This window comes from Hippopotamus amphibius, chromosome 1 (assembly GCF_030028045.1).
Source record: "Hippopotamus amphibius kiboko isolate mHipAmp2 chromosome 1, mHipAmp2.hap2, whole genome shotgun sequence".
Lineage (NCBI taxonomy): Eukaryota > Metazoa > Chordata > Mammalia > Artiodactyla > Hippopotamidae > Hippopotamus > Hippopotamus amphibius.
Window position 1 is genome coordinate 118,293,191 of NC_080186.1, and position 25,705 is coordinate 118,318,895.

General features: G+C 35.4%; 1 protein-coding gene across 13 annotated transcripts in view; it reads right to left on the bottom strand.

Moving 5' to 3' along the window:
* ASH1L (ASH1 like histone lysine methyltransferase) overlaps positions 1-25,705 on the bottom strand; it is a 203,321-nt gene that overhangs the window by 135,029 nt on the left and 42,587 nt on the right. For all 13 annotated transcript variants that reach the window (XR_009052519.1, XM_057725905.1, XM_057725915.1 and 10 more), the window contains one exon: positions 4,168-8,731. Coding sequence is in view for 12 of the 13 variants with exons in the window: in XM_057725905.1 (XP_057581888.1) it covers positions 4,168-8,731 (4,564 nt within the window). In the remaining variant the exon portion in view is untranslated. The remainder of the gene's footprint in view (positions 1-4,167; positions 8,732-25,705) is intronic.

Consider the following 25,705-nt stretch of genomic DNA (forward strand, 5'->3'; position numbering starts at 1 on the left):
GCTCTTAACTTGTAGGATCTTCTCTAACTCCAGGTGGTTAGTATCAGAATTGATCTAAATTGTAGGAAACACAGTTGGTGACAGAGAATTGGTGTTAGAACAGTGACTTCAGAGAGGTCTTAATGCTTTTGTATGCAATTTTTTTTAAGGGAAGGAAAAAAAAACAGACAGGTTCTTATTCACAAAGCAGATATTTTTGCATATGTTAGATTTCCCTGCTTTGTCATTCCCTGAAGGCCCTGAAACCAGACACAGATTCATCCTTTCCACCCTGACTCCTATTAATGGCCTCTTGGGTGACTTTTATGTCCATGTAGATGATACATTTAACAACCTAACCTGTCATTTCACTTCACCTTCACCTCAATTTCCCCACTTGTTATAAGCTTCTTCTCACAACTCTTAAATTAGGGGCCTCAAACTCAATATTCCCTGGAGCCAGATAAACTTCTTAAATAGTTGAACTGGGCCAGACAGAACATACAACAGGGAACTGTGAGGAAGGAGGCAAACTGAAGAATGCCTGCCCCAACTAAAGGTGTGGGGTGGGGGAAGGGGCTGCCACTATTGAGACTCAACCTTGAAGACATCCAGGAAATATGGATTAACTGTCATCAGCTGCTCTGATTTTTTTTTTTTTTTCAAAGAAAAGCAGAATTCTGCACATTTATGTGAAATCTCCAGATTTTTTAATTTCAGCAATTTTTTTTTACAACTTCTTTTTTAAACTGTAGAAGTCATCATAAAGGGTCACATATAAACCAAAGGCTGATGGTTTTTAACCACTACTTTAAATACTGAAATTCATCTCTCTCACAATAATAGGTAGATAGATAAACAGAGGATTCACAGATGTATAGTCTGCTTTGTTATAGTGTTTCCGTAGAGTGAAACAGCTCACATACAATTGATAAACAGAATATCAGAATGACATGGAGCTCACACATGATTTTCCAGAGTACATTAATGTTGTGAAGCACCAAGTTGGCAGCTAAACAAAGAATACACTAACACAAAGTAAATGCAACAAATTCTTGAGCAATGTAGTTCTGCTCAGAATGCCCATTCATTCTCTTGGCTACAAATGATCATAGATTTTCCTACAAGTGCTTACTGTGTGGTTCCCCCAGTCTTCATGCAAAAGAGACAAATAAGGACAATAAACCAGAATCAGCTATATCTGGCATCACTTTATATTTGATATACACTTGTGTCTACAACTGAGCAGTTTCAACCCTTCTTTATATCTGTTTCTATCAGGCTTTCATCTTTTCCTCAAAAGTCCTATGTTAATTGCAGTATTTCTTTATTTATTAAACAATTTAACATTTATTTTTACCTGCTGCTGTTATTTTCTAGAATTACTGTTTTTCTTGGTGCTGTGGTTACAAAGTTTCTTAGGTCTTGAGAGTCTGTTCCCAACTCTATCTTTTCTAGACACCCTTTGGTTTTTAGTGAATAATAAATATCACCAAAGTTTTTCAAAACCTCATAGTGAAATGCCCTTATCTCTAGCTCAAACATCTGAGCTCCAGAACTAGATACCCAAATGCCTGTTCAATATCACCACTTGAATTTTCTAAAGGCATCACAAGGTTTATGTATATTAAAAAGCGAACTTATGCTCTCCCCAAATCTCTCCTCCTCCAGTCTTCTCTGTATCTGGACATTGCACCACGAATCTCTCAAATATTCATGAAGGAGTCTGCCAACACCCCTGTCTATCATCATTTTTTCAAGATTACTGCAGCTGTCTACTAATTGGTTTCCCTATAACTATTTTTTGTACTCCACAATTCAATGTTCACACATGAGCTAGAATGATCTTTTAAAAACACAAATCTAAAATCAATACTTCTTTGTCTTTTGCTTAGTATAAAACCCAAAATCTTTAACATGTGGCCTGGCATCTTTCTTTCACCACAATTCTCTCACCATTCTCTCTTTTGTATTCCCTTTCCTACCACAATGAACCTTCCGACCCCTCCCCCACTTTTCTAATATCTAAGCTCCTTCCTAGTTCAGGATCTTCCAATGTGCTCTCCACCCAGCCCTCAGCTTGAGAAGCTTGGTGGTTTCACATCCTTCAGTTGCAACTTTTTATCCTTGGGCCGTAATTAATTAACTAATAACTCTGTCTAAATAGGTACCCCTCTCCCCTTAGTTATTCACCCTAACATTGTTACATTAATTAATCTGATACCATTTTTATCAATTATGCCATTATTTATGTGCTTACCACTCTACAGTTTGTCTTCTTTCACCAAGCTGAAAGTTAATGAGGCCAGATATCATGTCTTCATTCTCTACTATATACCAGTGACTAGAAGAATACTAGATGTTTTAGAATTCAATAAATAAATGAATGAGTGAATGAATGAATAAATGAAGAAGTGGAATTCTGCTCACCTAGCTAACTACTGCTCACCCTTCATTCAAGTAACAGTCTAAGGGTCACTTTCTCAGGAAAGCCTTCCTGAGTTATGCCCCCATTTCACATAGAACCCTGGACTTTCTTTTTTAAATATACACGTATATATAGTTATACACTGTTCGTCACACAGAACCCTGGACTTTCTTTTTAAAAACAAAAAATATATATATACAAATATATATACACACACATATATATATTTATACACCATTTGCCACAATTTTTATGACATTTAATGTGTAATTTTTTTGTTGTTTATTACCCATCTCCTCTAATATTAAGTTCTATGAGAACAATGAACCTGTGTGCCTTGTTCACTACTGTATCACAAGGGCCCACAAAGTACAAAGTCTGGCAGACAGTAGATATTCAGTAACTACTGTTCATTAAATGCTGTCAAAAAATTTGTTGAATGAACCTAATTAGAATTTAGGGGGTTTTCCTCTTTATTACGTTGTTAAAAACTAAGGAATGCTCAGCTTCTCCACCAAGATAGCTTTTATTTTTCAAAAGTTCACAAATAATTAAAACCAGGAACAAAAACTCTTCACTTTGAGGAGTTTATCATTTCCTCTAATGCACAAGTTTTTAATCTTTTGGGGGAATAATATCAATTAACATTTGTGTGCTTACTATTATGCACAAATCATTTTAATAAACACTATAATCTCATTTATTGCTTATAATAACCCTACTAATCCCATTCTATAGGAAGGGATATTGAGGCTTACAGAGTTTACTTGAAGAATCTGATGAAATGTATGGATTTTCTCCTGAAGAATACACACAAGCATACACAAACATAATTTTAATTACAAAAGCAGAGGTTTTATGGATTTCTAGAGTTAATTTACAAACCCGTAGGGTTGAGATCTCTGATAAGGAACTTCTGGCTTAGAGATATATATGAACAGGCAATGCTTCCTTTTTCTTGTTTTCTGTCTTCTTTTCAATTCTTAAAGGACTCTTTCTAGACATTACAAATGCATTATTTAAATTTGCTTCATGTCATTTTATTCAACCAAAGCAGCTGTTATGAAGATACCTAAAGGTACTCTGAAAATGAAGTCCCACTAAATACTCAGTTAAATTTTACAAAGTTGATAATTTTGTTTGTTTTTGGCTGTGCAGCACGGCTTGTGGGATCTTAGTTTCCCAACTAGGGATGAACCCAGGCCCGCAGCAGTGAAAGCGTAGAGTCCTAACCTCTGGACTGCCAGGGAATTCCTGAAAGTTTTGAACGCTTAGATTTTTATTATGAGACATATAGAGTTAACAACATATTCTTCCTGTAACAGAAACACTTACAAATTGGATTAGTATATATTAAAAATCCTGCATAGCTATTAACATATCCACAACACTGGAAATCAGCTATACTTCATTAAAATTTAAAAAAAGAAAAAGATATCTATGAGCCATTTCTCACTAAAGAAACATGTAATGGCCGTTTTGCATAAGAAAGTCTTTTTTCCTGATTTCCAAAAAGTTGAGTATTATTTCTTGTTTGATAATGATATCTCTTCTCAAAATTAAAATTAATGCAAAGTCATGCCTTTTCTCACATTTACTGAAAACAAAAACTTGGAAGATAACATTTCAAGCTACATTTATAAAAACAAAAACAAAAACATTAGAGCTATCAAAAGTCCATGTACACGTATCAGGCAACCAATAGGCAAAATATACCATTTCCTTAACACAAACAATAGGCAACAATATAACCCTCTTACCTGTCAAGGTCTGTACTGCCCTTTCACTGGAAGGCAGCGGCTCCTTTCTGTGAGGCCGATTTAGTGAAGTGTCCTGTGCAGAAAACAGTCCAGGGCTGTCAGTTAATTTCTTCCGGCCACTGGAGTTAGGATTTGAAACTCTGCAGCTCCCTATTGCACTTGTGAAAAGGTTTGTATGTTCATCACTGCTGGCCGGATCAGAGTTGGGAGTGAATCCTCCAAGGGATAAACTTGGAGAACTTTCTGAACAGTCGATCTGTAAAGGTGTCTGCAACCCCAAGGCCAATGAACTAGATTCTGAAGGCTCTCGGTGGACCCACTGTTCTTCTCTGTTTATTAAGCTTTTTGAAGGAGAGAGATGAGGGCAGGACATATGACACCGGTGCTTTTCCTTATGTTTATATCGCTCTCCAACAGTATCCTTTCCAAATCGATAGCGCTTCAAAGATTCTAGGACAGATCTGGAAGAGCCAGTGTCCATGGAAACCTGTGGTTGCTCAGAAGAACGGTGTTCTCTGTGTTTGTGACGGTGCCTGTGTTTGTGCTCGACCATCCAACCATAGGCCATCTCGGGAGGGACGCTAGGGTAGGTACTCATGGAAAGAAGGGGAGTCCTGCTGGTTGTAAGAAAGGCCTCCTGTCGAAGTAGCTTATGCTTTTTCTTATGGTATTTGGTGGGATTGAGAAGTAAATGACCAGCATGCATATATGAAGGAGGTGGGAGTGGAGTGGTAAAAGAAGGAGATGGTGGAGGTGGATAAAGAGTTGGGGGATACCTTCCATAGTAACCTAATCCTATGGGAGCAGCTGTAAGGTGTGAGGGAGAGTAAGGCATGCCATAAGAAGGATAGAATCCAGTACTAGAAAGAGGAAAACTAAGGCTGTGCATGAAAGGCATTTCAGCCATTGCCTCCCTCATCTTAGGGGGTCTCCCTCTCTTCTTTTTTAAGTCAGGTTTTCGAATGTAGTGCAAAGGGTCTAAGGGGAAAGAAGGATGTGTATAGAAACTATTAAAATTGATACGAAAAATAGTTGGCAGAAGGTCTCGGGGAATAAAATGATGACTTCGATGAGTGATTCGAATTTCACTTAGGCGACTTATTAATTCCTCCAGATCTGCAATAAAGTCTGGATCCTGTCTATTTCGGAGTTGGGGATATTTCTTTTTCCGTTTTCGTTTTTGCCTTTTCATCTTGTCATAACTGAGGTAATCATGATTCCTGCGCTTACATTTATGTTTATGTTTTTCTTTAAGACTGCTTAGGACTGTAGAGGTTTCAGGGGGAATCAGAGAAACATGCTCAAAAGAATGCCTCCTCTTTTTTTGCCCACAAAATTTCTCTGCCCTGTCTGATGTGCTGTTATTATCTGTTCCAATTCCACTATCACTGGGAATGGTCTCATCACTATGAGACTCACTAATAGGAGAAGGAGTGGCTTCTTTCAGAGATGTGAGTTCACTCAAGTGTGAAGGAGAATTTGGCAACAAAGTAGGAGGAGATAACCTCCTCCTCCCCTTTGAGGCCTTCTTCATTGCAAGAGTCTGAATCATACTGCCCTGTCTGGAGTGTAAATGCAAATATGGCACTGAACTGGGTTCAACAAAGCCTGCATCACTACTTACAGGGCTCTGACCTCCACTAGTCCCAGAAGACTGAGAGCAAATAGGTGATGGAAGAATCTCAGAACTACTAGCAGATGAAGGCAGTAAAGGGGGAAGGATCTGTCCTAATGCTGACCCAGCTGCCTGCTGAGCTGTTTGTTCAAGAACAGCAAGGCTGGTAGGGCTACCAGAAAGAATGCCATTTAAGACAGTTTTTGGTTTCCGACCCCTCCTCTTTCCTATGTAAATGGTTCCTTTCTTGCTGACATTTATCTGTTGGCCCAATTTAGAGCCAAATGTGGCGGCAAGACTTGACACTGTATTATGGAGTTTGGATTGCACTTTCCCTTTATTACTTGATTCTACAGAGCTTGAAAGAATCTGATTCAACAGTTTCTTTCTCTTTAAAGTCTTCATTTTATTTATCTTGCGGATAATTGTTTTCATTAATTGTCCATTGTTTCTCTTGGTAATTTTTTTATCTGGTTCCATCTCAAGGTCACTCATACTACAGACAGTTGGCCTATGACTGTCATCTAGATCATCTGGATCCTGAAGTTGATCCTCACTCTCAAAGAAATCACTGCTACTTCTATGGTTGTCACTTTCAGACTCAAGCTTGCTTGGACTTTCAGTGGCAACAAATGGAGCCACCGATAGTACAGGTGGCTTCATCTTGACTGGTGACCTCATTTGCCTCTTAGGTCTGCCTCTCTTTTTTGGAAAAGGAGACACAGACAGACTTTGTTTGAAGGAAGGAATTTCAATTTCTGGCTGTAAAATTGGGGGTTCTTGTTCTTCCTTAGACTGCAAAGAAAAAACTTTAGAGGCAGGAATTTTTAAAGTCCTTTTAGGTGGACCTTCCAGTTGAGGCATCTCCTTAGATTTAGGTCTTCCTCTTTTGGGTTTATAAATATCAGACAAAAGGTCACTAGAGACACACATACTGGAGGATAGTTTGTGAGTAGCAAAAGACTTATGAGATGGTTTTTCACTATCAGTTAAGAGGGCAAGAGATGGAGTTGTAGATTTGCTCAACTTTGGCAATCGGCGTTTAAGGAAGTCATGATCTACAAATGAAGATGGTCCAATGTTTTTCATAAATTTGGCTGGCTCGGAATTACTATTTGATAGTGAACTACATGAAACATTTTTAAAAAGCTCTGATCTTTCTAATTCTAGCCCTTTTGGAGACCGGCATGTGCTTCTTGCCACCACTTTAGTCCACCGAGGTTTTCTTCCTTTCCTTTTTTTTAATGGTTTGGACTGCAAAGTAGTGCTCAGGCTTTCAGCAACTTGGCAGTGTTTGTCGGATGCAGTTACTGCACCAAGTTTTAGAAAGGGCTTGTTACTAAATAAACTAGTGAAGTTAACAACTGAAGGGGTAATTGTATGAATACTGGATTCAGAAGTCAAACTTGGCTTTTTTCCCAGAGAAGAGCTTATTCTTGGAATATCTATATGTGTAGTTTTGGAATCATTCAGCTCTTTATCAATCCCTTTACATTCAATATTCAGGCTATGACCCACAGACCTATGACCAATGTTCAAGTGGGTACTTTCAGAAGTAAATTGGTTCTTCCCAACAGATTCAGCAATTTCTTCCATTAGTTCTGTGGTAGGACTTAAAAGTAACGGATTAGGAGCCATCTGTGAAGAAGTTTCAGGGGGACTTCTAGTTAAAGGATTAACAGATACAGTAGGTGACGGGGAAGGGAGATTGCTTTCTCCTACTGCACTAAAAGGGGATTTTGCTGTAGATGCATCAGAAGCAACTCCCATTTGAAAGTCCGGAGAAGTGCAATATACGGGAGGTTGCTTTTCATGCTTTGAGGTTTCATAAGACCCCCTTTCACTGGATGAGAAACTGTCTTGCTGAATGCATGTTCCTTCATTAAACATTTCTTTCTCCAAATTAATGATTTCCTTTCGAACTGAGAACTTTTCCAATATGCTTTCTTTACTCTGCCGTATAATATTCTTCTCAAAAGTTTTGCTGGTGGCACTGTCTTTCAGGGATTCAGAAAGTTCCTGACTTTCATGACTACTGATGTTTGTACTACAAGAAGCCTTAAGTGGTTCCTGAGTGGGGAGCAGTGCTTCCGCTTTAAGGTTTATGGCATCTTTACTGACCAGTCCTGCCATAGGACAACTCGCTAGTTTCTTTCCGATGTCCTTATTAACTAATCCCATTGCTGAATTTGCTACAATCTTCTTCGCACAGTCCTTGGCCACTAGGCCAGCAGTAGAACCCAATTTCTTTCCCAAGTCTTTATTAACTAGTCCAACCACAGTGCCAAGTCCTAGCTTCTTTCCAGGTTCCTTATTCACTAAACCTGGAACAATACCAATTCCTAGCTTCTTTCCTGAATCTTTGCTCAGCAGTCCTACTGTAGTGATAGTCCCTGGCTTTTTGCCTAAGTCTTTATTAATGAATACCGCTGTAGTGCCAGTTCCTAGTTTTTTCACAGAGTCCTTATTGACCAATCCTACTGTTGCACTGAATATTGGCTTTTTCCCAGGATCTTTAGTTACCAATCCAACCGCTGTGCTGATAGTTGGTTTTTTTATTAAGTCCTTATGTATTATTCCAGCTACAGAACCAACACCCGCTTTCCTGATCAAATCCTTGTTAACCAATCCTGCAGCAGTGCCAGCTGCTAACTTCTTAGGTTTTGTCTTGGAAGACTTGGAGGGAGGACAAGTTGCAATGAGCTGTGCCAACTTTTCCGTTACACTCGTTCCTCCATTAAGTAATGCCCTGTCCTTTAAATCAGGATCCCGGCTACCAACAAGAGTAGATGATGCTGCATTAATGTAATCCGTCATTTCTGAGTGTACTGGAGAAAATTTCTTAGACAAAGGATTGTTTTCTCCCTGTGAATGAAGATGGATGCTTTCTTCAGACTGGCATTCAATGGCTGCAACATCACCTGATTTCTTGTACAACTTTGAAGGATCCTAAAATTTGAACAAGAAAAGGGTTTCAGAGAGAGTAAAGCTTATATACCATTTCAGTTTAGCATTAGAATCAAACAAACTAAATGATCACATATCAAATATAAGACAGGCAATACTGCTTTTAAAAAAAACCTAACTAATGTTATACTTATGTCACAGTATGCTAGTTCCTCTACTGCTTTATCAGAGGCTATCAAGATGTAATCTTTATTGACTTTCAATCATATGAACATATATATTACTGGGTACTTAAAAATATCCCTATGATATTTTTTGACACTGTTCTAAAAAGGCAAATTAATACTCTACTTTCACCTTAATTTAGATGGACTAAATATACATTAGCATATGAATGTACTGTTCTTGAAAAGATAAATATTGGTAGTTACAATATTCCATGGTCCTCATTTAAAATGTTCATTGCCTGCCTCCTTCACTGATTTCAATGATTCAAACCAATACAGGACAATCCCTGATCTACTTTCACCCCTTTAACATATTCTTAATTATAATCTTGAATGAGCAGTCAAGTTCTCTTTATGTGAGAATAGAAAAGACAATAAAATACATATTTTCCTTAGAATGTATTTTTATATAAAATCTTAGAGTTGGAAGTAACTTTGAAGTCATAAATTGCTATCTAATGCATGAATCCTCATTATATACTTTACAAATGAATTTATCATTTCACACAACAGTCTGTTTTACTTTCGGAAAACACAGATTTTTTTCTTCTTCACGTTTCAGCAAAGACTTTTTTTTTAATGGAGGTTGAACTGACATAAAGAATTTTTCTTAACTAAAACTACAAATGACTAGAACAAATGTAAAGACATACTGTATTTGTGGATAGGAAGACATAAAGATGACAACTTTCCCTAAGCAAATTTATAATAACGTGATCCTAACAAAAATACCAACAAGATTCTCTCAGGAATAAGACAAGTTTTAACATTCATTGAGAAAAACATATAAGCAAGAATATCTAGCAAAATCTAAAAAGAAAGGGATAACTGTATCAAATATTAAATTAATTTTTAAAGCCTCTATCACTCAAACAGTATAGCACATGAAAAGACAAAAGATCCAATGGGCCAGGATAGAAAACCCAAGACCAAATTCATGCATATATGGAAAAGTATTGTATGAAAAATGGTACAATCCCTACAAAACAGAAATTGGCAATAACTAGAAAAACACCACATGCATTTATTCCTTTGACCACTCTTAGGGGATCTACCCCAAGACACACTGGGAAAAATCTAATGTTTGCAAAAAGCTAAAAATGTACCACTATTTTAATAGCAAAACCCTAAGGTAGTCTAAATGATTATCTACAGGGGACTGGCTGAATAAATCAAAGTATATCTATACAATGGAGTGCCACAAAACTGGAAAAAAAAAGGAGACATCAATGTACTGCTATGGAATGATCTTTAATATGTATTATTAAATGAAAAAAGAATTTGAACAGTGATTACAATATGCTACCTTCTGTATAAGATAAGGATAAAGGAATATGAATATATATACATATCTGGCTATATTAAAAATGAAAGAATAAACCAAAGATTAATGAAAATAGTAACCTATGAGGGAGGAAACATAACAGAACCAATATTTGATTGACTCAATTAAGGGAACTATCTCTTCTTTTGGACTGAACCATCACAATTTTGCCCAAGAGGAAACTGACTTTTCTGACAGTCTCATATACAACTGACATATATTAAGCTTGCAATTAAAGAAACACTTACATTTTCTTCCCATCTTATTAAAGAAACAATATTCCCATTTTGTATTTTTACAATTACTTTTCAAAACTTAAAAATTAAAAGGTCTTATTAAGTATTTTTAAATATATTTACATCTGAAAATTATAACACTTCCAATTTTAAAACTTACCTTTAAAAATCTGTCTGAACAAATTACGACTATGTGCCATTAGCATAGACAATGCTCACAAACAAGACTGAGTAAAGGATACAGAATAAAAGTGTGTACTATATAACTCCATTTATATTAAGTTCACAAAGAGGCACAATGAATTATGATATTAAAAATCAGGAAAATGGTTATCCCTGGTGTGGGGTAGTAATGAGAAAGGAGAACAAGATCTTGGTGGGTGCTGGTAATGTTCTATTTCTTAAACTGAATGCTGGTTACATGAGGTGCTTGAGTTTGTGAAAATTCACTGACTTGTTACATTTATACGAGGGTGAGTCAAAAATTATTCACATCCTGGCTGTAGAATTTTGTTTAATTTTTAGAAAAGACAAATACATCATTTTCTGACACAACCTCCTTGCTTTTCAATACACTTTGTCCATCTGTCAACAAGCTTTCGTATTCCCTCATTAAAAAATGTTTTAGGTTGAGCTGCGAGCCATGAACGCACCTTGGTCTTCACTTCTTCATTAGAAGTGAATCTTCATCCTCATAGGGCCGCTTTCACGGGACCAAACAGGTGAAAGTCTGATGGAGCAAGATCAGGCCTAAAAGGAGGATGCTTTAACACCTCAAAACGAAGTTTTTTTGCAAAGTGTCAATAGTGTGGGCAGAAGTGTGTGGACATGCACACCCTCAGACCATAAAAAACAAATCACTGCATGCTGCTCTTCTTTCATGCAAATCACAAGTGGGGCATCCATTTTTGCTCGCACCGCAGTTACAAATGAATTGACATAACATGTTCACACCTGCACAGCAATGACTCAGGAGACAGTAGCCTTGAACAAAAAGTGCTGATAAGAGAGTGGGGCCATAAGAAGTTTTAATATAACTGGAATGAGGATAATTTTTGACTCACCCTCATATTCATGTTATATTTCAATAAAAGTTATTTTTAAAATTCTGCCTAAAAGAAAAGTAAAAACATACAGCTCCCTTAACCTCCTAAAGGACTGTACTGAAACCTGATTTTTCACCTTTGTTGGAAATATCTCAGATTAACTAAAATCATCATAAAATAGTATCCCACAGTAAATGGTCTATGATTAAAGAAGGAAAAGATAAAAATAAAACAAAAAAACTCAGATAATTTGGTTTTGGTTTCAAAGATTTTTTTTTTTCCAAATCCTGACACTGAATAAACTGAGTGAATGAGATTATATCAATAAGACGTTGAAAACTACATTTGGTTGTGGTGATATTGTTCTTACATTTCTAGGAACCTCTTAAAATGACAACTGGTAGTAAGAGGTATCATTTTTAAGAGTACATTATATATTAGCCAATGAAAAAGATACTGTATTGAAACATCATTTTAGGCATACAATTTTTTCAACTTGAAAACAAAGATAAAACTATGCTCATTAGAAAAGAGAGAAGGTATAAATACTACTATCTATAAACAATTTTACATTTCAGATACTTCATCATATATTCAAATAAACCCATGTACATTCTTTCATAAAGATGGGGCCCAGAATGCTTGCTGTTTCAAAGCCCACTTAAACAATACAAGGAAGATACCTTTTTAGGCTAATAAATCAAGAGTCAGGTTATTAATTCAATGGTTTCATAATAGTTCAAAATTCATAAAATCAACCTCATACTGGCTGCTTTTTAAACAGTTTCTGGCTATTTCTTTCTTTTTTTTTGGCCACGTCGTGCACGGCATGCAGGATCCTAGTTCCCCCACCGAGGATCCTCCTGCAATGGAAGCCTAGAGTATTAACCACTGGACCACTAGGGAAGTCTCAGTTTTCAGCTATTTCTTGCTGTAAGTAATATAATGATAAACATCCAATTACATAAATCTTTGCCTATTTGTCCAATTGTTTCCTTCAGATCAACTTCTAAAAGTGGAACTGCTTGGTCAAAGGGTATATATAATAAATATTACACATATAGGACAGCTCTGCGTCAAGACAGACTTTTTTAATGGAAAAAAAATTTATTATAAAAATTCAAAGTATATAAACACTACATTTCTGTAATCCAAGATAATATCTATGACTTGTGATATTCTACATTTTTATGCAATGATATTCTTATGGCAAAAACAGTAACAACTGACAACCTTGCTTCTGTCTGAAATTAAACATCAGACTGACAGTATTCATGTCAATCTTAATGTTCCCAAACCTTGACAACTGGGCGATCTGGTTATAGTTATCTTCAGAAAATACACTCTCTCATTTACTGTTCTAATAAACTCATTCAGTTTTCATTTCAAATGCTATTATTTCTAGATTCATTATTATTTAGTTCACTTTCAAATCCACTTTTATTGTCCTATTTTTATCAAATGGTTATCTTTTTGTCCATTTTAAGCATTTCAAAATCTTTCAGATGATTTTGCTATTTTTAGCTCTTTGTGAAGTCTATGCTCATCTAATGACTCTTTCCCTACTGTTGGTTTGTGTTCTTATATGGCTTCTAATGTTTTCACACTGAGCTATGTGAGTTTTCTTTTTGTGAAATGTCAATGTTCTAAATGTGAAGAAAGTATTTTTTATTTCCATTGTCAGTGTTTAAGATTTCACAACCTATATATAGGTACACTTCTGGGGCATTTCTATTTACATTTCACTTATTTCCTGGTATTTTGAACAAGACATCTTGCCATGTGATTCTGCAGGCCTCGTGTATTTTTTCAGTGTAATAGCTGTTCAAGGTCCATGTCATTTTCCTAAATTGTGGAGCTTATAATTTCTTATTTAGAAAAGCCCTTAATATTTTTGAAATAATAGTTCTTTGTTGCTTTCAAGTTGCACATTTGTCTCCCAATTTTACTCTTTCCACTTCTACTATTTTTCTTAAAAAGAAGTTAAATGTATTCAAAAACATATGAAAAACTGTTCTAAGTACCACAGTCTGTCATTTGATCCTCACAAAAACCATATGATGTGGTTCATGTAATTATCCTCATTAAACTTTTTTTTTTTTAAAGGGAATAGTTTAGATACTAGATTACCTGGCCAAGGTCACCTAACCATTAAGTGACTGAAGTATGCTTTAAACACAGTCTGATTTGTAAAGCCCTTAACCATTATACTAGATAAAATAGTCTCTTTAGCTTTATAGCTCTGTTTTCATAGCATAATTGGAATGATCACATCATTCTAAAGATGACAATCTTCACCACATTTTCAATGAATGTTTTTATGGTTTCATTCTTTTACTATAAATTTATCTGTTTTGAATTTTTAAAACATAACCTTTACCTGAAAAGGTTTCGACCATTGTTCTAAGAGTTTTTCCATTTCTCACTTCACATTCACTGATCTGAAATACATTTATCACATGTTTTTATTTATGGGTCTAAGCTCTCCATTTTGCTTACTTTTACATTTATGTTTATTTCTGAGCCACTAATACAATAATAAACTGACACTATAACTTTACAATATGTTTTAGTAGTTAAAAAGACTATTTTTTCCTTTTTGTAATCCTTGGTTATTTTATTTATAACAACATTTTGAGACATAATTCACATACCATAAAATTTACCCTTCCTGAGCACAAATTCAATGGTTTTCAGTATATTCAGAGAGTTGTGCAACTATAACCATTAATTTTAGAACATTTTCTTAAGGCTTCCTCGTTTTTGCATATGTATACCTCTAGATGACCTTGAGGTTCATATAAAGTTTAAAAAACTCCAAATGGCATTAACTTTATATATTAAAATAGGAAAAAAAAGATATGCCAACATTAGCTTCACAATAACAAAGTAAATTTATTTAGTCAAGCTTTGCAGTGTTACTGGACATTTATAATTTTTTTCATATAGATTCTAAACACTTGTCAAGTTTATTTCTAAATATTTCATAAATACTGTTCCTTTTGTGAATAAATTTCTTGTTACATTTTCTAACTCTAAACTGATGGTAACAAAGAACACTATTGATTTAATTTATTTTATAATCGTGAATTCTTGCTTCGTCAGGAATTTATTTTTTCAACAAATAGTTTTAAGCACCTACTGTTTAAGTGCTAGAAATAACAGCAATGAAAAAAAAATCCCCTTCACTGCGGAGATTTCATTCTTTTATTTATTTATTTTAATATTTATTTATTTTGGCTGTGCCGGGTCCTAGTTGCAGCCTGTGGGCTCCTAGCTGCAGCACACGAACTCTTAATTGCAGCATGCATGCAGGATCTAGCTCCAGGGATTGAACCCGGGCCCCCTGTATTGGGAGCGCAGAGTCTTACCCACTGGGCCACCAGGAAAGTCCCTGGAGATTTCATTCTAATACATGATAGGGTAGAGGCAATAAAAAGATAGGTAAAATATTCAGTATATCAGATGGTGAAATGTGCTATGGAGAAAATCAGAGCATAGAGGAAGAGGAAAGACTAGAGTTGGAAAGGATTTGTAATATTAAAACAGGTTGTCAGGAAAGTCCTGACTGAGAAGGTTACATTTGTGCAGAAGCCCCAAAGGAAGTGAAGGAGGAATCTATGTAGCTGCCTGAGAAAAGAACAATACTACAAAGAGGCAAAGGCCCTGAGGCAGGAGCTTATCTCATATTGATATATTCAAGGAATCCAGGTTTGTCAAGACTAATCAAGGGAAGAGTGGTCAAGCAGGAGGTAGGGGGACAGACTTTTTTTTAATCCCAGAGAGGAGAATCCATTGGAAGCTTTACATAGACAAGGTACGTGACCTAATTCTTCGTTCAACAAATATTTATTGGGTGCCCACTCATTCTTGGAAATAAAACAAAGAACAAAAAAGACAAAAATTTCTACTCTTGCAAAACTGATGCTTCGCAGGGCCCTGTGGGGCTCCTGGGCACAAAGCCTTTCTGTGTCCCCTATTTCTTTGATTATAGCAAACAGCCTTCATTCAGCTTGCATGACCTTCCCTGAGTTCCAATGGGCAGATTCAAGTAGTTATTAATTAGGGAAGGGAGGGGAAGGGTGAGACGGCAGAGAAACAGTCAAGAGCAGCCTTGGGGCAGGTCTTGTTTCCTGGTCAACAATACACACAACAGTATCTTTGAACTATTTTGCAGATGTTGAAACCCCCTCCAGGTGGGAGAAGTTAATGATTAACAATGGTATATGCTGCCCACAAGCATGTAGACCCCAGACCAGTTGGACTTGAAGGTTGATGATGCTGACTCCTGCTTACCTCACCACCCACCCATCAGAAGAATGCAAGACTGTTACTGCCTTGGTCCTTTTCACATACTCCTGACCATAAGCCCTATTAAGACCTCTATTAAGACCACGAGCCACTATAAAACCTCTCCCTATTCCCCAGGGAGGGGGGCACAGTTTTTGAGGCGCCAGCCTACTGTGTTCCCCCTTTGCTTAGCAAAGTAATAAAGCCATCCTTTTCTACTTCACCCAAAACTCTGTCTTTGAGATCTGATTCGGCACCGGTGTACAGGGAAGCTGAGCTTTCAACATCAAAACTCACATTTTAATGGGAAAGACAATAAAGAAAAACAATAAATTTTTAAAATATTACTTGTTGGAAGGTGGTAATTGTTATGGGAAAAACAGAAGGCAATTGAGAGTGTTGGGAGGGAGTTTGCAAAATTGAGTTAGGTGACTGGATTAGGCCCCAATGATCAGGTAACATTTGAGCAAAGACTTGAAGTGAGAAAATTATCTACAGGAACATCAAGAATGCTAATGTGGGGGCTACCCTGGTGGTGCAGTGGTTAAGAATCCGCCTGCCAATGCAAGGGACACAGGTTCGAGCCCTGGGCCAGGAAGATCCCACATGCCACAGAGCAACTAAGCCCGTGCGCCACAAGTACTGAGCCTGTGCTCTAGAGCCCGCCAGCCACAACTATTGGGCCCACACACCGCAATTACTGAAGCCCACGCACCTAGAGTCCATGCTCTGCAACAAGAGAAGCCTCAGCAATAAGAAGCCTCCATACTGCAATGAACTGCAGCCCCCACTCTCCACAACTACAGAAAGCCCGCGCACAGCAACAAAGACCCAATGCAGCCAATAAATAAAAAATAAGAAAAATAAATTTTTTAAAAAAGAAAAAGAAGAATGCTAATTGGTAGGACTTAAGTAGCTGACTTAGGGAAAATAACAATATGTGATCAGAAAGAGCTATTACCACGTAGGACCTTTAGGTCATTATAAAGGCTTGAGCTTTTACTCTGAATAAAATGGAGAAGCACTAAAAGATCTTGAGCAGAAGAATAATATTTCACTTACATCTTCAAATATTCCCTCCCTCTAGCTGCTGTCTTCATAAAGCTATAGGGATTTAAGGGTAATAGCATGGAGTCTTGTTAGTAATCTATTGTAGTTATCTACTGAAGAGATCATAGTGACTTGGACTAGAGTAGAAACAGTGGAAGAGATGAGGAGGTAACAAAGACTAGTTGGAGAAGCACTGAAAATGACTATGAGGAGTTCAGTTTTGGACATGTTAAAATTGAAACGTGAAAAAAAAACACAAAAACACAAAAAAACTGAAATGTGTTCTAAGCATCCAAATAAAGAGGTCTGAACAGGAAGATTCAAATTTGAAAGACAACAGCATATAGATATTTAAAGCCTTGAGCCTGGCTGACATAACCAGGTGAGGGTGAATATAAAGAAAAGAGTAGAGAACTAAATAAAGCCTAACACCAACGCATTACAACATTAAAAGATCAAGAAGATGGAGAACTAGCAAAAGACTGAGGAGGAGAGAAGGTAATAAACAAGAGGGGGGAGAAAAAAGGCAGAGTGAGTAAATGTGTGGTACTTTGGAAATGAAGTTAAAAAAAACATAGTTCCAAAAGTGATGACTGCCAACTGCTGCTTGACAGATCAAAAAGAAATGAAAACATGTATTTGTTTGTTGGATTTAGCATTGTGGTGTGGGGATGGTCACTGGTAACCATGCAAAGGCAGTTTCTATAAAGTAAAGAGCAAAAACATGGGAATTCCCTGGTGATCCAGTGGTTAGGACTCCGCACTTCCACTGCTGGGGGTCGGGCTTCGATCCCTGGTAGGGGAACTAAGATCCCGCACTAACATGATTGGAATGGGTAAGAATGGGTAGAGAGAAATCTAAAGAACAGCAAGGAAACAGAATCAGGGAAATTCAAAGTTTTTCTTTTTTAATGTGGAAAATAATGGCATCTTTTTATTCTCAAATGAAATACAGCAGTGAAAAAGAAATGAAAAGCCATAAACCCCTTAAGTTTAATGTATATGTGTATATGTATGTACATGAAATCAGCTAGATAGCTAACCAGTTCTAATGAAATTATTGAATCATTTCATCATTCATCTTCTCATACAAAATACACTTCCCATGTACTAAATTCTCCTACATGCTTCAGTCTATTGCTAGATACTCCATTCCGAGTCAATTTCCTCTGTATCCACACACCAGTACTACAAGGTTCTAATCATTTTAACTTTAATTATCTAATAAGTCTGACTCCTACATGTTATTGTTCTTTTCAGAAATTTCTTGACTACTCTTGCTTATTTTTCCATATAAGTTTTATAAGCAACTTATCTGGTGCCAAAAAATAAATATTACTTTAATTTTGATTGTTAAATTTGCAAACACCCTGAAGAAGTGAAAGGAGGGACTCGAACAGATATTTGTACACTGTTGTTCACAGCACCATTACTCACAAACAGCCAAAAGGTGGAAGCAACTCCACTGACAGATGAATGATAAAATGTGGTATATATACGTACAATGAAATATTACTCAACTTTTAAAAGTAAGGAAATTTTGACACATGCCACAACAGGGATGAACCTCAAGGACATTATGTTAAATGAAATAAGACAGTCACAAAAATTCAAATACTATATGATTCCACTTACATGAGATACCTAGAGTATGAAGTCAGATTTAAAGAGTCAAGAAAGTAGAATGGCTGTTACCAGGGGGCTATAGGGTGGTGGGAATAGGGAGTCACTGTTTAATGGGAATTAACAGAATTTCAGGTGGGGAAAACTGAAAAAGTTCTGGAGATGGACGGTGATGATGGTTTCACAACAATGTGAATGTACTTAGTGCCCACAGAACTGTAGATGCAAAAAAGGTAAATTTGATGTTATATTTTACCACAATAAAAAAGTACAATTTGGGGACAAGTGACATCTTTATGATGTTCTTTAATTCAAAAACATTTTAAGCTTTTCCATTTGTTCAAAACTCACTAGTGTTTTGAAGTTTTCCTCCTTAAATCTTAAACCCTGTTAATTAAGTTTATTCCTAGATATTTCAACTCTTTCCTAATGGAATCTCTTCTTCTCTTTTATCTGCTGGTTATTTGTATAAAGGCTACTGATTTCTCATTTATTTCTCTATTAGTCAATTACCTCACTGAATTCTCTTATCATTTTCTTGACTGATTCTCTTGCGATTTCAAGGTACATAACATCACTTGCAAGTAACAATAATCTTACCTTTTCTATTTTTATCCTTCTAATTTGTGTTTTCTAATTTTATTAACTAGTATCTCATTAACATTATTAAAAAGCAGTGATGAAAAAGGGCATTTCCTTCATTTACACTCTAATGAGCATGCCCTGGAGTCCCCTCATTAAAATTATACATATGTATATACATATATCTGTGTACATATATACAAACATTTGTATTTTTTACATACATTATATATTTTTACATATTTCTATTTAACATATTAAGGAAATACCTATTTTCTTTTTTAGCTATTAGTATAATTAATTACAGTAACACATTTCCTATATTGTACTCCTTTGGATTCCTGGGGAAAAAAACACAGTTCATAATGGTATATATATAGCTCTACTGTATACTCACTCACAGTTACACGAAATAGAGGTTCAGTATACCCTTTACCCAATTCCAAAAGGATGGCTTGTATTGTTCCTTTATAATGCATAGCTCTTTTAACGTGCTGCTGAAATTGTATGCTGATACTTTACTTAGCATTTTGCATCATTATGCCTAAATATGAGGGTAAGAATCTTTAACTCAGGAAAGTGAAATCAGAGATTGTCAGCCTTAGCTATCAGTTGCTGATGACACGAATGCCTTAAGAAGACAAGCAAAGATATATCACAACATTCTATAAAGATAAGTGAATATTTATGAACTTGTTTGTATAAAATGTAAAGCAAACCTATTCTGTATGTTGTCAAATTAAGTTGAGATATGCTTAAGCCTTTTTGGTAAGACAGGCAAAAGACTTTGCTTTGACATTTAGAGTTCCAAGGACTGATCTGTAACCTTGAGACTAAAATGAAGTCATTATAGAACTATAGAGGCTGTTTATTGTAAAAGATAAATTTTTAATCGCTAAAAATTACAGATATATATTCATAAGCAGTGGCATAATTAAATAACAGAGTAATATACTTTCAATTAATTCAACAGATATAAAAGGGAGTGTGTGCAGTCCTCCTTGTTTATGTATTTAAAAGTAAGCTAAAGTGAACCTTACCCATATTCAGAAGAACCTGAATTTTCACTCAAGCAAGATTATTGTGCAGTTTCCCTTTTTGTGCTATCTTTGTAAGTTTTTAGAATTAATTTCATACTTGCTTTCCTTCCTTTCTTATGCTCTGAAACATTTAAATAATTTTGAAATTATCTTTCCCTGAAGTTTTACAGAATTAAACTAAAGCCATCTAAGACCAGCATTTATTGACAACAGTAGTAGCTTTTTAAGGGACTTCTCTATTATATCTATGGTGATTGGTCAGTTAAAATTTTCTGACTTCTGAACTCAAATTTAGCAAATTATCTTTTAAAAAAAAATCACTTTCACTTTTCACATTTATTTGCATATAATTAAGCAGACAACTTTCTTACAGTTTTCTTTTAACTTATACTATATCTGGAATTATTTGTCCTTTAGCACTACTTATTTTATATATTGTTTTCCCTCATTTTTCTTTACTTCCAGGTTAGACTTGCTAAATATGTTTCATTTCCCCCCAAAGGAACCACTATTTGGATAGTTATTGCCTTTGTTTTCTAGTTCACTTTTGCTTTCAGGTTTCTCAGTCTTCTTTTCTTAGGATTATTTTGTTCTCTTGGTAACTACTGAGTTGATTTATTCTATCTATTTTTATTATTTTCCTTTTAGTTAATATTTAAAGGTATCTTCCCTTTAAATAAAGCTTTCCATAAAAAATCAAAAGTTATTTTGTTAATTTTCTAGAAATTCTGAGATCTGGTAATTTCCACACCATAAAAGTTTTTTTAATCTCTTCTTAATTAATTTCCAGTTTTTCTGCAATGTGATCAGAAAATATTATTTTTATTTCTTGTGGTAGCTTACCATATGTTCAATTTTTGTGAGTGTCTATCTGTTATGGACTGAATTGTATAACCCCAAATTCAAATGTAGAAGCTCTAATGCCCATGTGACTGTATTTGGAGACAGGGCCTTTAAGAAGGCCTTTACTTAAATGAGGTCAAAAAGGTGGGGCCCTGATCCAGTAAAAATGGTGTCTTTATAAGGAGAGCAAGAGAGCCCAAATATCTCTTGTGTTGCACTTGGTCATGGGAGGACACAGTGAGAAAGTGGCTGTCCCCTAAGCCAGGAAGAGAGCCCTCATCAGAAACCAATGTTGAAGGCAAATTGATCTTGGACTTCCAGACTCCAGTACTGTGATAAAATAAACTCCTGTTTTTAAACTGTATGGTCTGTGATATTTTGTTATGACAACCCTAGTAGACTAATAGTACACCATCATATTTTGTTACTTTTTAAAAGTTTTTATTGGAGTATAGTTGATGTACAATGTTGTTTTAGTTTCTGCTGTGGAGCAAAGTCAGTTATACCATATTTTGTTATTTTGACTTTTCATTGCCTGAACATTTTTTTTTAACTAGGTGGAACGTGCTTATTTTTCTGTCACATTAAAAAAAATCTGGAACATGTATATTTCTGCTCTAGAGAAGTTCAAAAGAATAACTTACGCTTAGTCTTCAATATTTGCTGACTCTGCTCACAGTGAATAAATTAGCATACTCTTCCTGTTGCTGTCTCACTATCCAATTAGACATTTTTTTTACTGTATCAGTTTCTTACTATATCAGTTTAATCAACTTCAAATTACATTTGTCTGACTCCTACTATAATAAAGAAATCAGTATATACTTAAATGACTTCATTTTCTCTCTCATTTCCACATTTTTTATTAATTTATAAACCGAAAGAAATCCATTTGTTTAGCCTTTCCATTCCTCTGTGGCTAACAAAAAGATTAAAGGTTGTTTTCTAGAGTTTCTAAAAGAATGAGAAAAACATTCTCTGATTTCAAATGTTCAAAAATGTCTGTCACTATCATTTTGGTATCGATGAACTGTCCAATTTGAAGATACTATGGATTTTGCTGCACTGTTCTTTGGTTCTGGTTTTTTTAAAAAATATATTTATTTATTTATTTGGCATGTGGGCTTCTCTCCAGTTGTGGTTCACGGGCTCTTAGAACACACAGACTCAGTAGTTGCAGGGTGGGCTCCAGAGCCCGCAGGCTTAGCTGCCCTGCAGCATGTGGGATCTTAGTTCCCCAACCAGGGATTGAACCTGCATCCCCTGCAATGGAAGGCAGATTCTTAACCACTGGACCACCAGGGAGGTCTCTGGTTCTGGACTTTGATGTTTGAGAACATCCTGAATTTTATCCTCAGGAGGCTATTTGATCCTTTGGCCTGGCTCACTAAGAGATTCTTAGCTTTACTGATAAAGTCTAATAATACAATAAGTATTTCCACGAATTTTCTATTACTTGTGAAAAATGTCCTTATTCCTTGAAAATTGATCTAAACCAAAATTTCTGCCTTCTTCTCTAAAGATATCAATTATGCATATGTTGTATTTTCTTTTTTTCCCATATATATCACACCTCTCCCATTCTTCTGAACTTTGTTTATTTCCATTTTGTTCTTCCTTCCCACTGTTTTCATGTGTGCTGTTTCTAATTTCACTTTCATATAAGTGATTTTTTTCCTTCTATTTGCCTCCCTGGGTGCCTTTAGGTGTCTCTTCTGCAAGTTGCCTATGCTCTTCAATTGCTGTTTTACGCTTCATCCTTTTCATGAAGGTAAGTGTTTATGTTTTTATAATACCCAGCAAAATATTTGGAGACAGTATCTTACTAAATCTGCAATCTATTCTGCTAAAACATGTTGAGGAAGCTCTATTCTGAACTGGCAGTTATTTTCTCTCAATATTTGAAGATATAATTGACTTCCTAACTTTAACTGATGTTTAAAGGCCTCATATCTGCTTAACTGTCATTCCTTTATCTAATTGTCATTTTTTCTTTTCGATTTTTTTGTCTTTGATACTCTACAGACTCACTAAGATGTCTCAGTGTAGATATAGCTTTATTAATCCTTTTCAGAACTTGTCCACGAATAATCAATTGGGGAAAATTACCTGTCAAATATTACATCTTCTCAATTATTCTTCAGGACTCCATCAGAACATACTGTACTTCCTATTACCATCTTTTATCTTCTCTTATTCTTCCTATCATATCTGATATCTCTGGATTTGCTATATTCTAAGTAATAGTCTCAATGCTGTTTTCTAGTTCACCATTCTCTCCACCTATGTCTAAAATGGATGCTTAAACTCATTATTCACTGAGTTTTTAAATGTCAATGAATGCATTTTTTATCAAGAAAATATAGTTTTCACATCTAGAAAATATATTTCATTGGCTTCTTTTTGAAAATCTGCCTGGTCAATTTTTAAAGGCTTATTCTTATCTCCTGCTTATTACTCATTTAAGTCTTTAATCATTTCAAATAAAGTTACTTTATATTCTTTATCCAACAATTTTATTATCTGAAGTTCTTACAGAATTTTATCCTGCTGTTAGTTGTGTCTGCTGCCTGTTGTTGTTCAGTATCGATAACTTTCTTGTTTTCTCATTTCTAATTCTGACCTCTTCTTTTAAGAGGTGGCTCACTGAGGGTACAGACTCTGAAGAATCCTAGTCCCAACTCCCCACTTTGAATGGGCTTAGCATAAACTGTAGGTAAATTTTTAGTTCTTCTCTAGCTAGGGGTAATTTTTCCGGGAGAAGGGTAACAAGAAATATATATAGGAAAAGACTGAGATGTTGTTTTTAAAAAAAAATAACAACAAAAAAACCCTTCAATACCTCAAAATACACATGAGCAAATATATGGGCAGACAATTCAAAGTAAATAACTGAATAGTAGAACAAGAAAAAAATGTTCAAACACACTATTAAGAGAAAATATATGCTTTAAAAATAGGGATTTCATACTGTGCCATTATTATGAGTGACCGCCAGAAAGCACAAGAGAATTAAAAAAAATAAATGAGACCTCTATAAACATATTCACAGAATCTAATCAAAGGGTAATTAAGCTACAAACAGGGAGACGGAAAATTATAAAAATATTTTAAAATATCTCCTTTTAAAAGATATTATGGGGACTTCCCTGGTGGTCCAGTGATTAAGACTCTGCTCTTCCACTGCAGGGAGCATGGGTTCGATCCCTGGTCAGGGAACTAAGATCCCACATGTCACACGGTACAGCCAAATAAATAAATACGTGAGTAAATGAATAAAAAAATGAATTAACACTTGAAGGCAGTTTTTTTTTTAATTATTATTTATTATTATTATTTTTTTTACCAAGTTTGGCTTCAGTCTCAGCAAAGCCAAATAACTAAATACCTATTTCTGGGAATTCCCTGGCGGTCCAGTGGTTAGGACTCCATGCTTTCACTGCCAAGGGCCGTGCAGCATGGCCAAAATAATAAAAATAAATAAATAAATAAATAAATAAATAAATAAATAAATAAATAAATGCTTATTCCCAGGTTATTTCTGGCATCACAAAACTTGTGAGTAATCAACATGACAGAATAGATTACTACCAATTGTAATCAGTTACCATTATTAGTAATACAAACAAGGCATGCCACTTGGATTTATGGTATTATTTGAATTTTTACTTTCAAATACAAGTGAGCATTCTATTTGAAAGATGGAGTGAAGCATTTCCTTATGTGTATCATGTGGTAACATTTAATAAAGAAGTTGAGGTATAGGTATTACTGCAAAACTATAAATATTACTGAAACAGTTATGATTATAAAAGCTGTTAATTTCATCATTTAAAGTAAAAACTATCACATAGTTAAGTAAACAAGGAAACCAGCAACATAAATATTAAGAATGTGGGACTTCCTAGATTGCGCAGTGTTTAAGAATCTGCCTGCCAATGCAGGGGACATAGGTTCGAGCCCTGCCCCAGGAATATACCACATGCTGTGGAGCAACTAAGCCTGTGTGCCACAACTATTGCGTCTGTGCTCTAGAGCCCATGTGCCACAACTATTGAGCCCATGTGCCGCAACTACTGAAGCCCACGCACCTAGAGCCCATGATCCGCAACAAGAGAAGCCACCACAAGAAGCCCACGCACCATAATGAAGAGTAGCCCCCACTCTCAGCAACTAGAGAAAGCCCATGTGCAGCAATGAAGACCCAACAGAGCCAATAAAAAAATAATAAATCCAATAAATAAATAAATAAATTTATTAAAAATATATTAAGAATGTGTTAAGATGTATCAAGATTATTTTAAGATTAAATAAATAAATGCTAATAAAATTTAAATAATCATATATGGCAGAATAATAACAACTGCATTTATATCACAATTCTAATCTTCCTAAAATTTTAGTACACTAAGCTAAATAACATTGAACATATTAACCTTTAAGTGTAATATTTTACTCTCAGCAATCCTTGAGTTTTTCAAGAAAATTCCTATTTGGGAATTCTTCACATTGTATGAAAATTAAAAGCAAAACATCAATTTAGCTCAAAATTTCACAAGAGAAATTCCAAAATAAATCACCTTTATCCACTATAATTCAACTTTAATCTGGACATAGTAAGAAATACTATAAAAAAGCAGAAAATGTTAGAGGAGAATAAGACATCTACACCAAGGGTTATTCTCATTCCATACAAAAAAAATTAAATGCCTTAAAATGTCTTTACGAAGATGATTCATGAGGCCTAAAATTTCA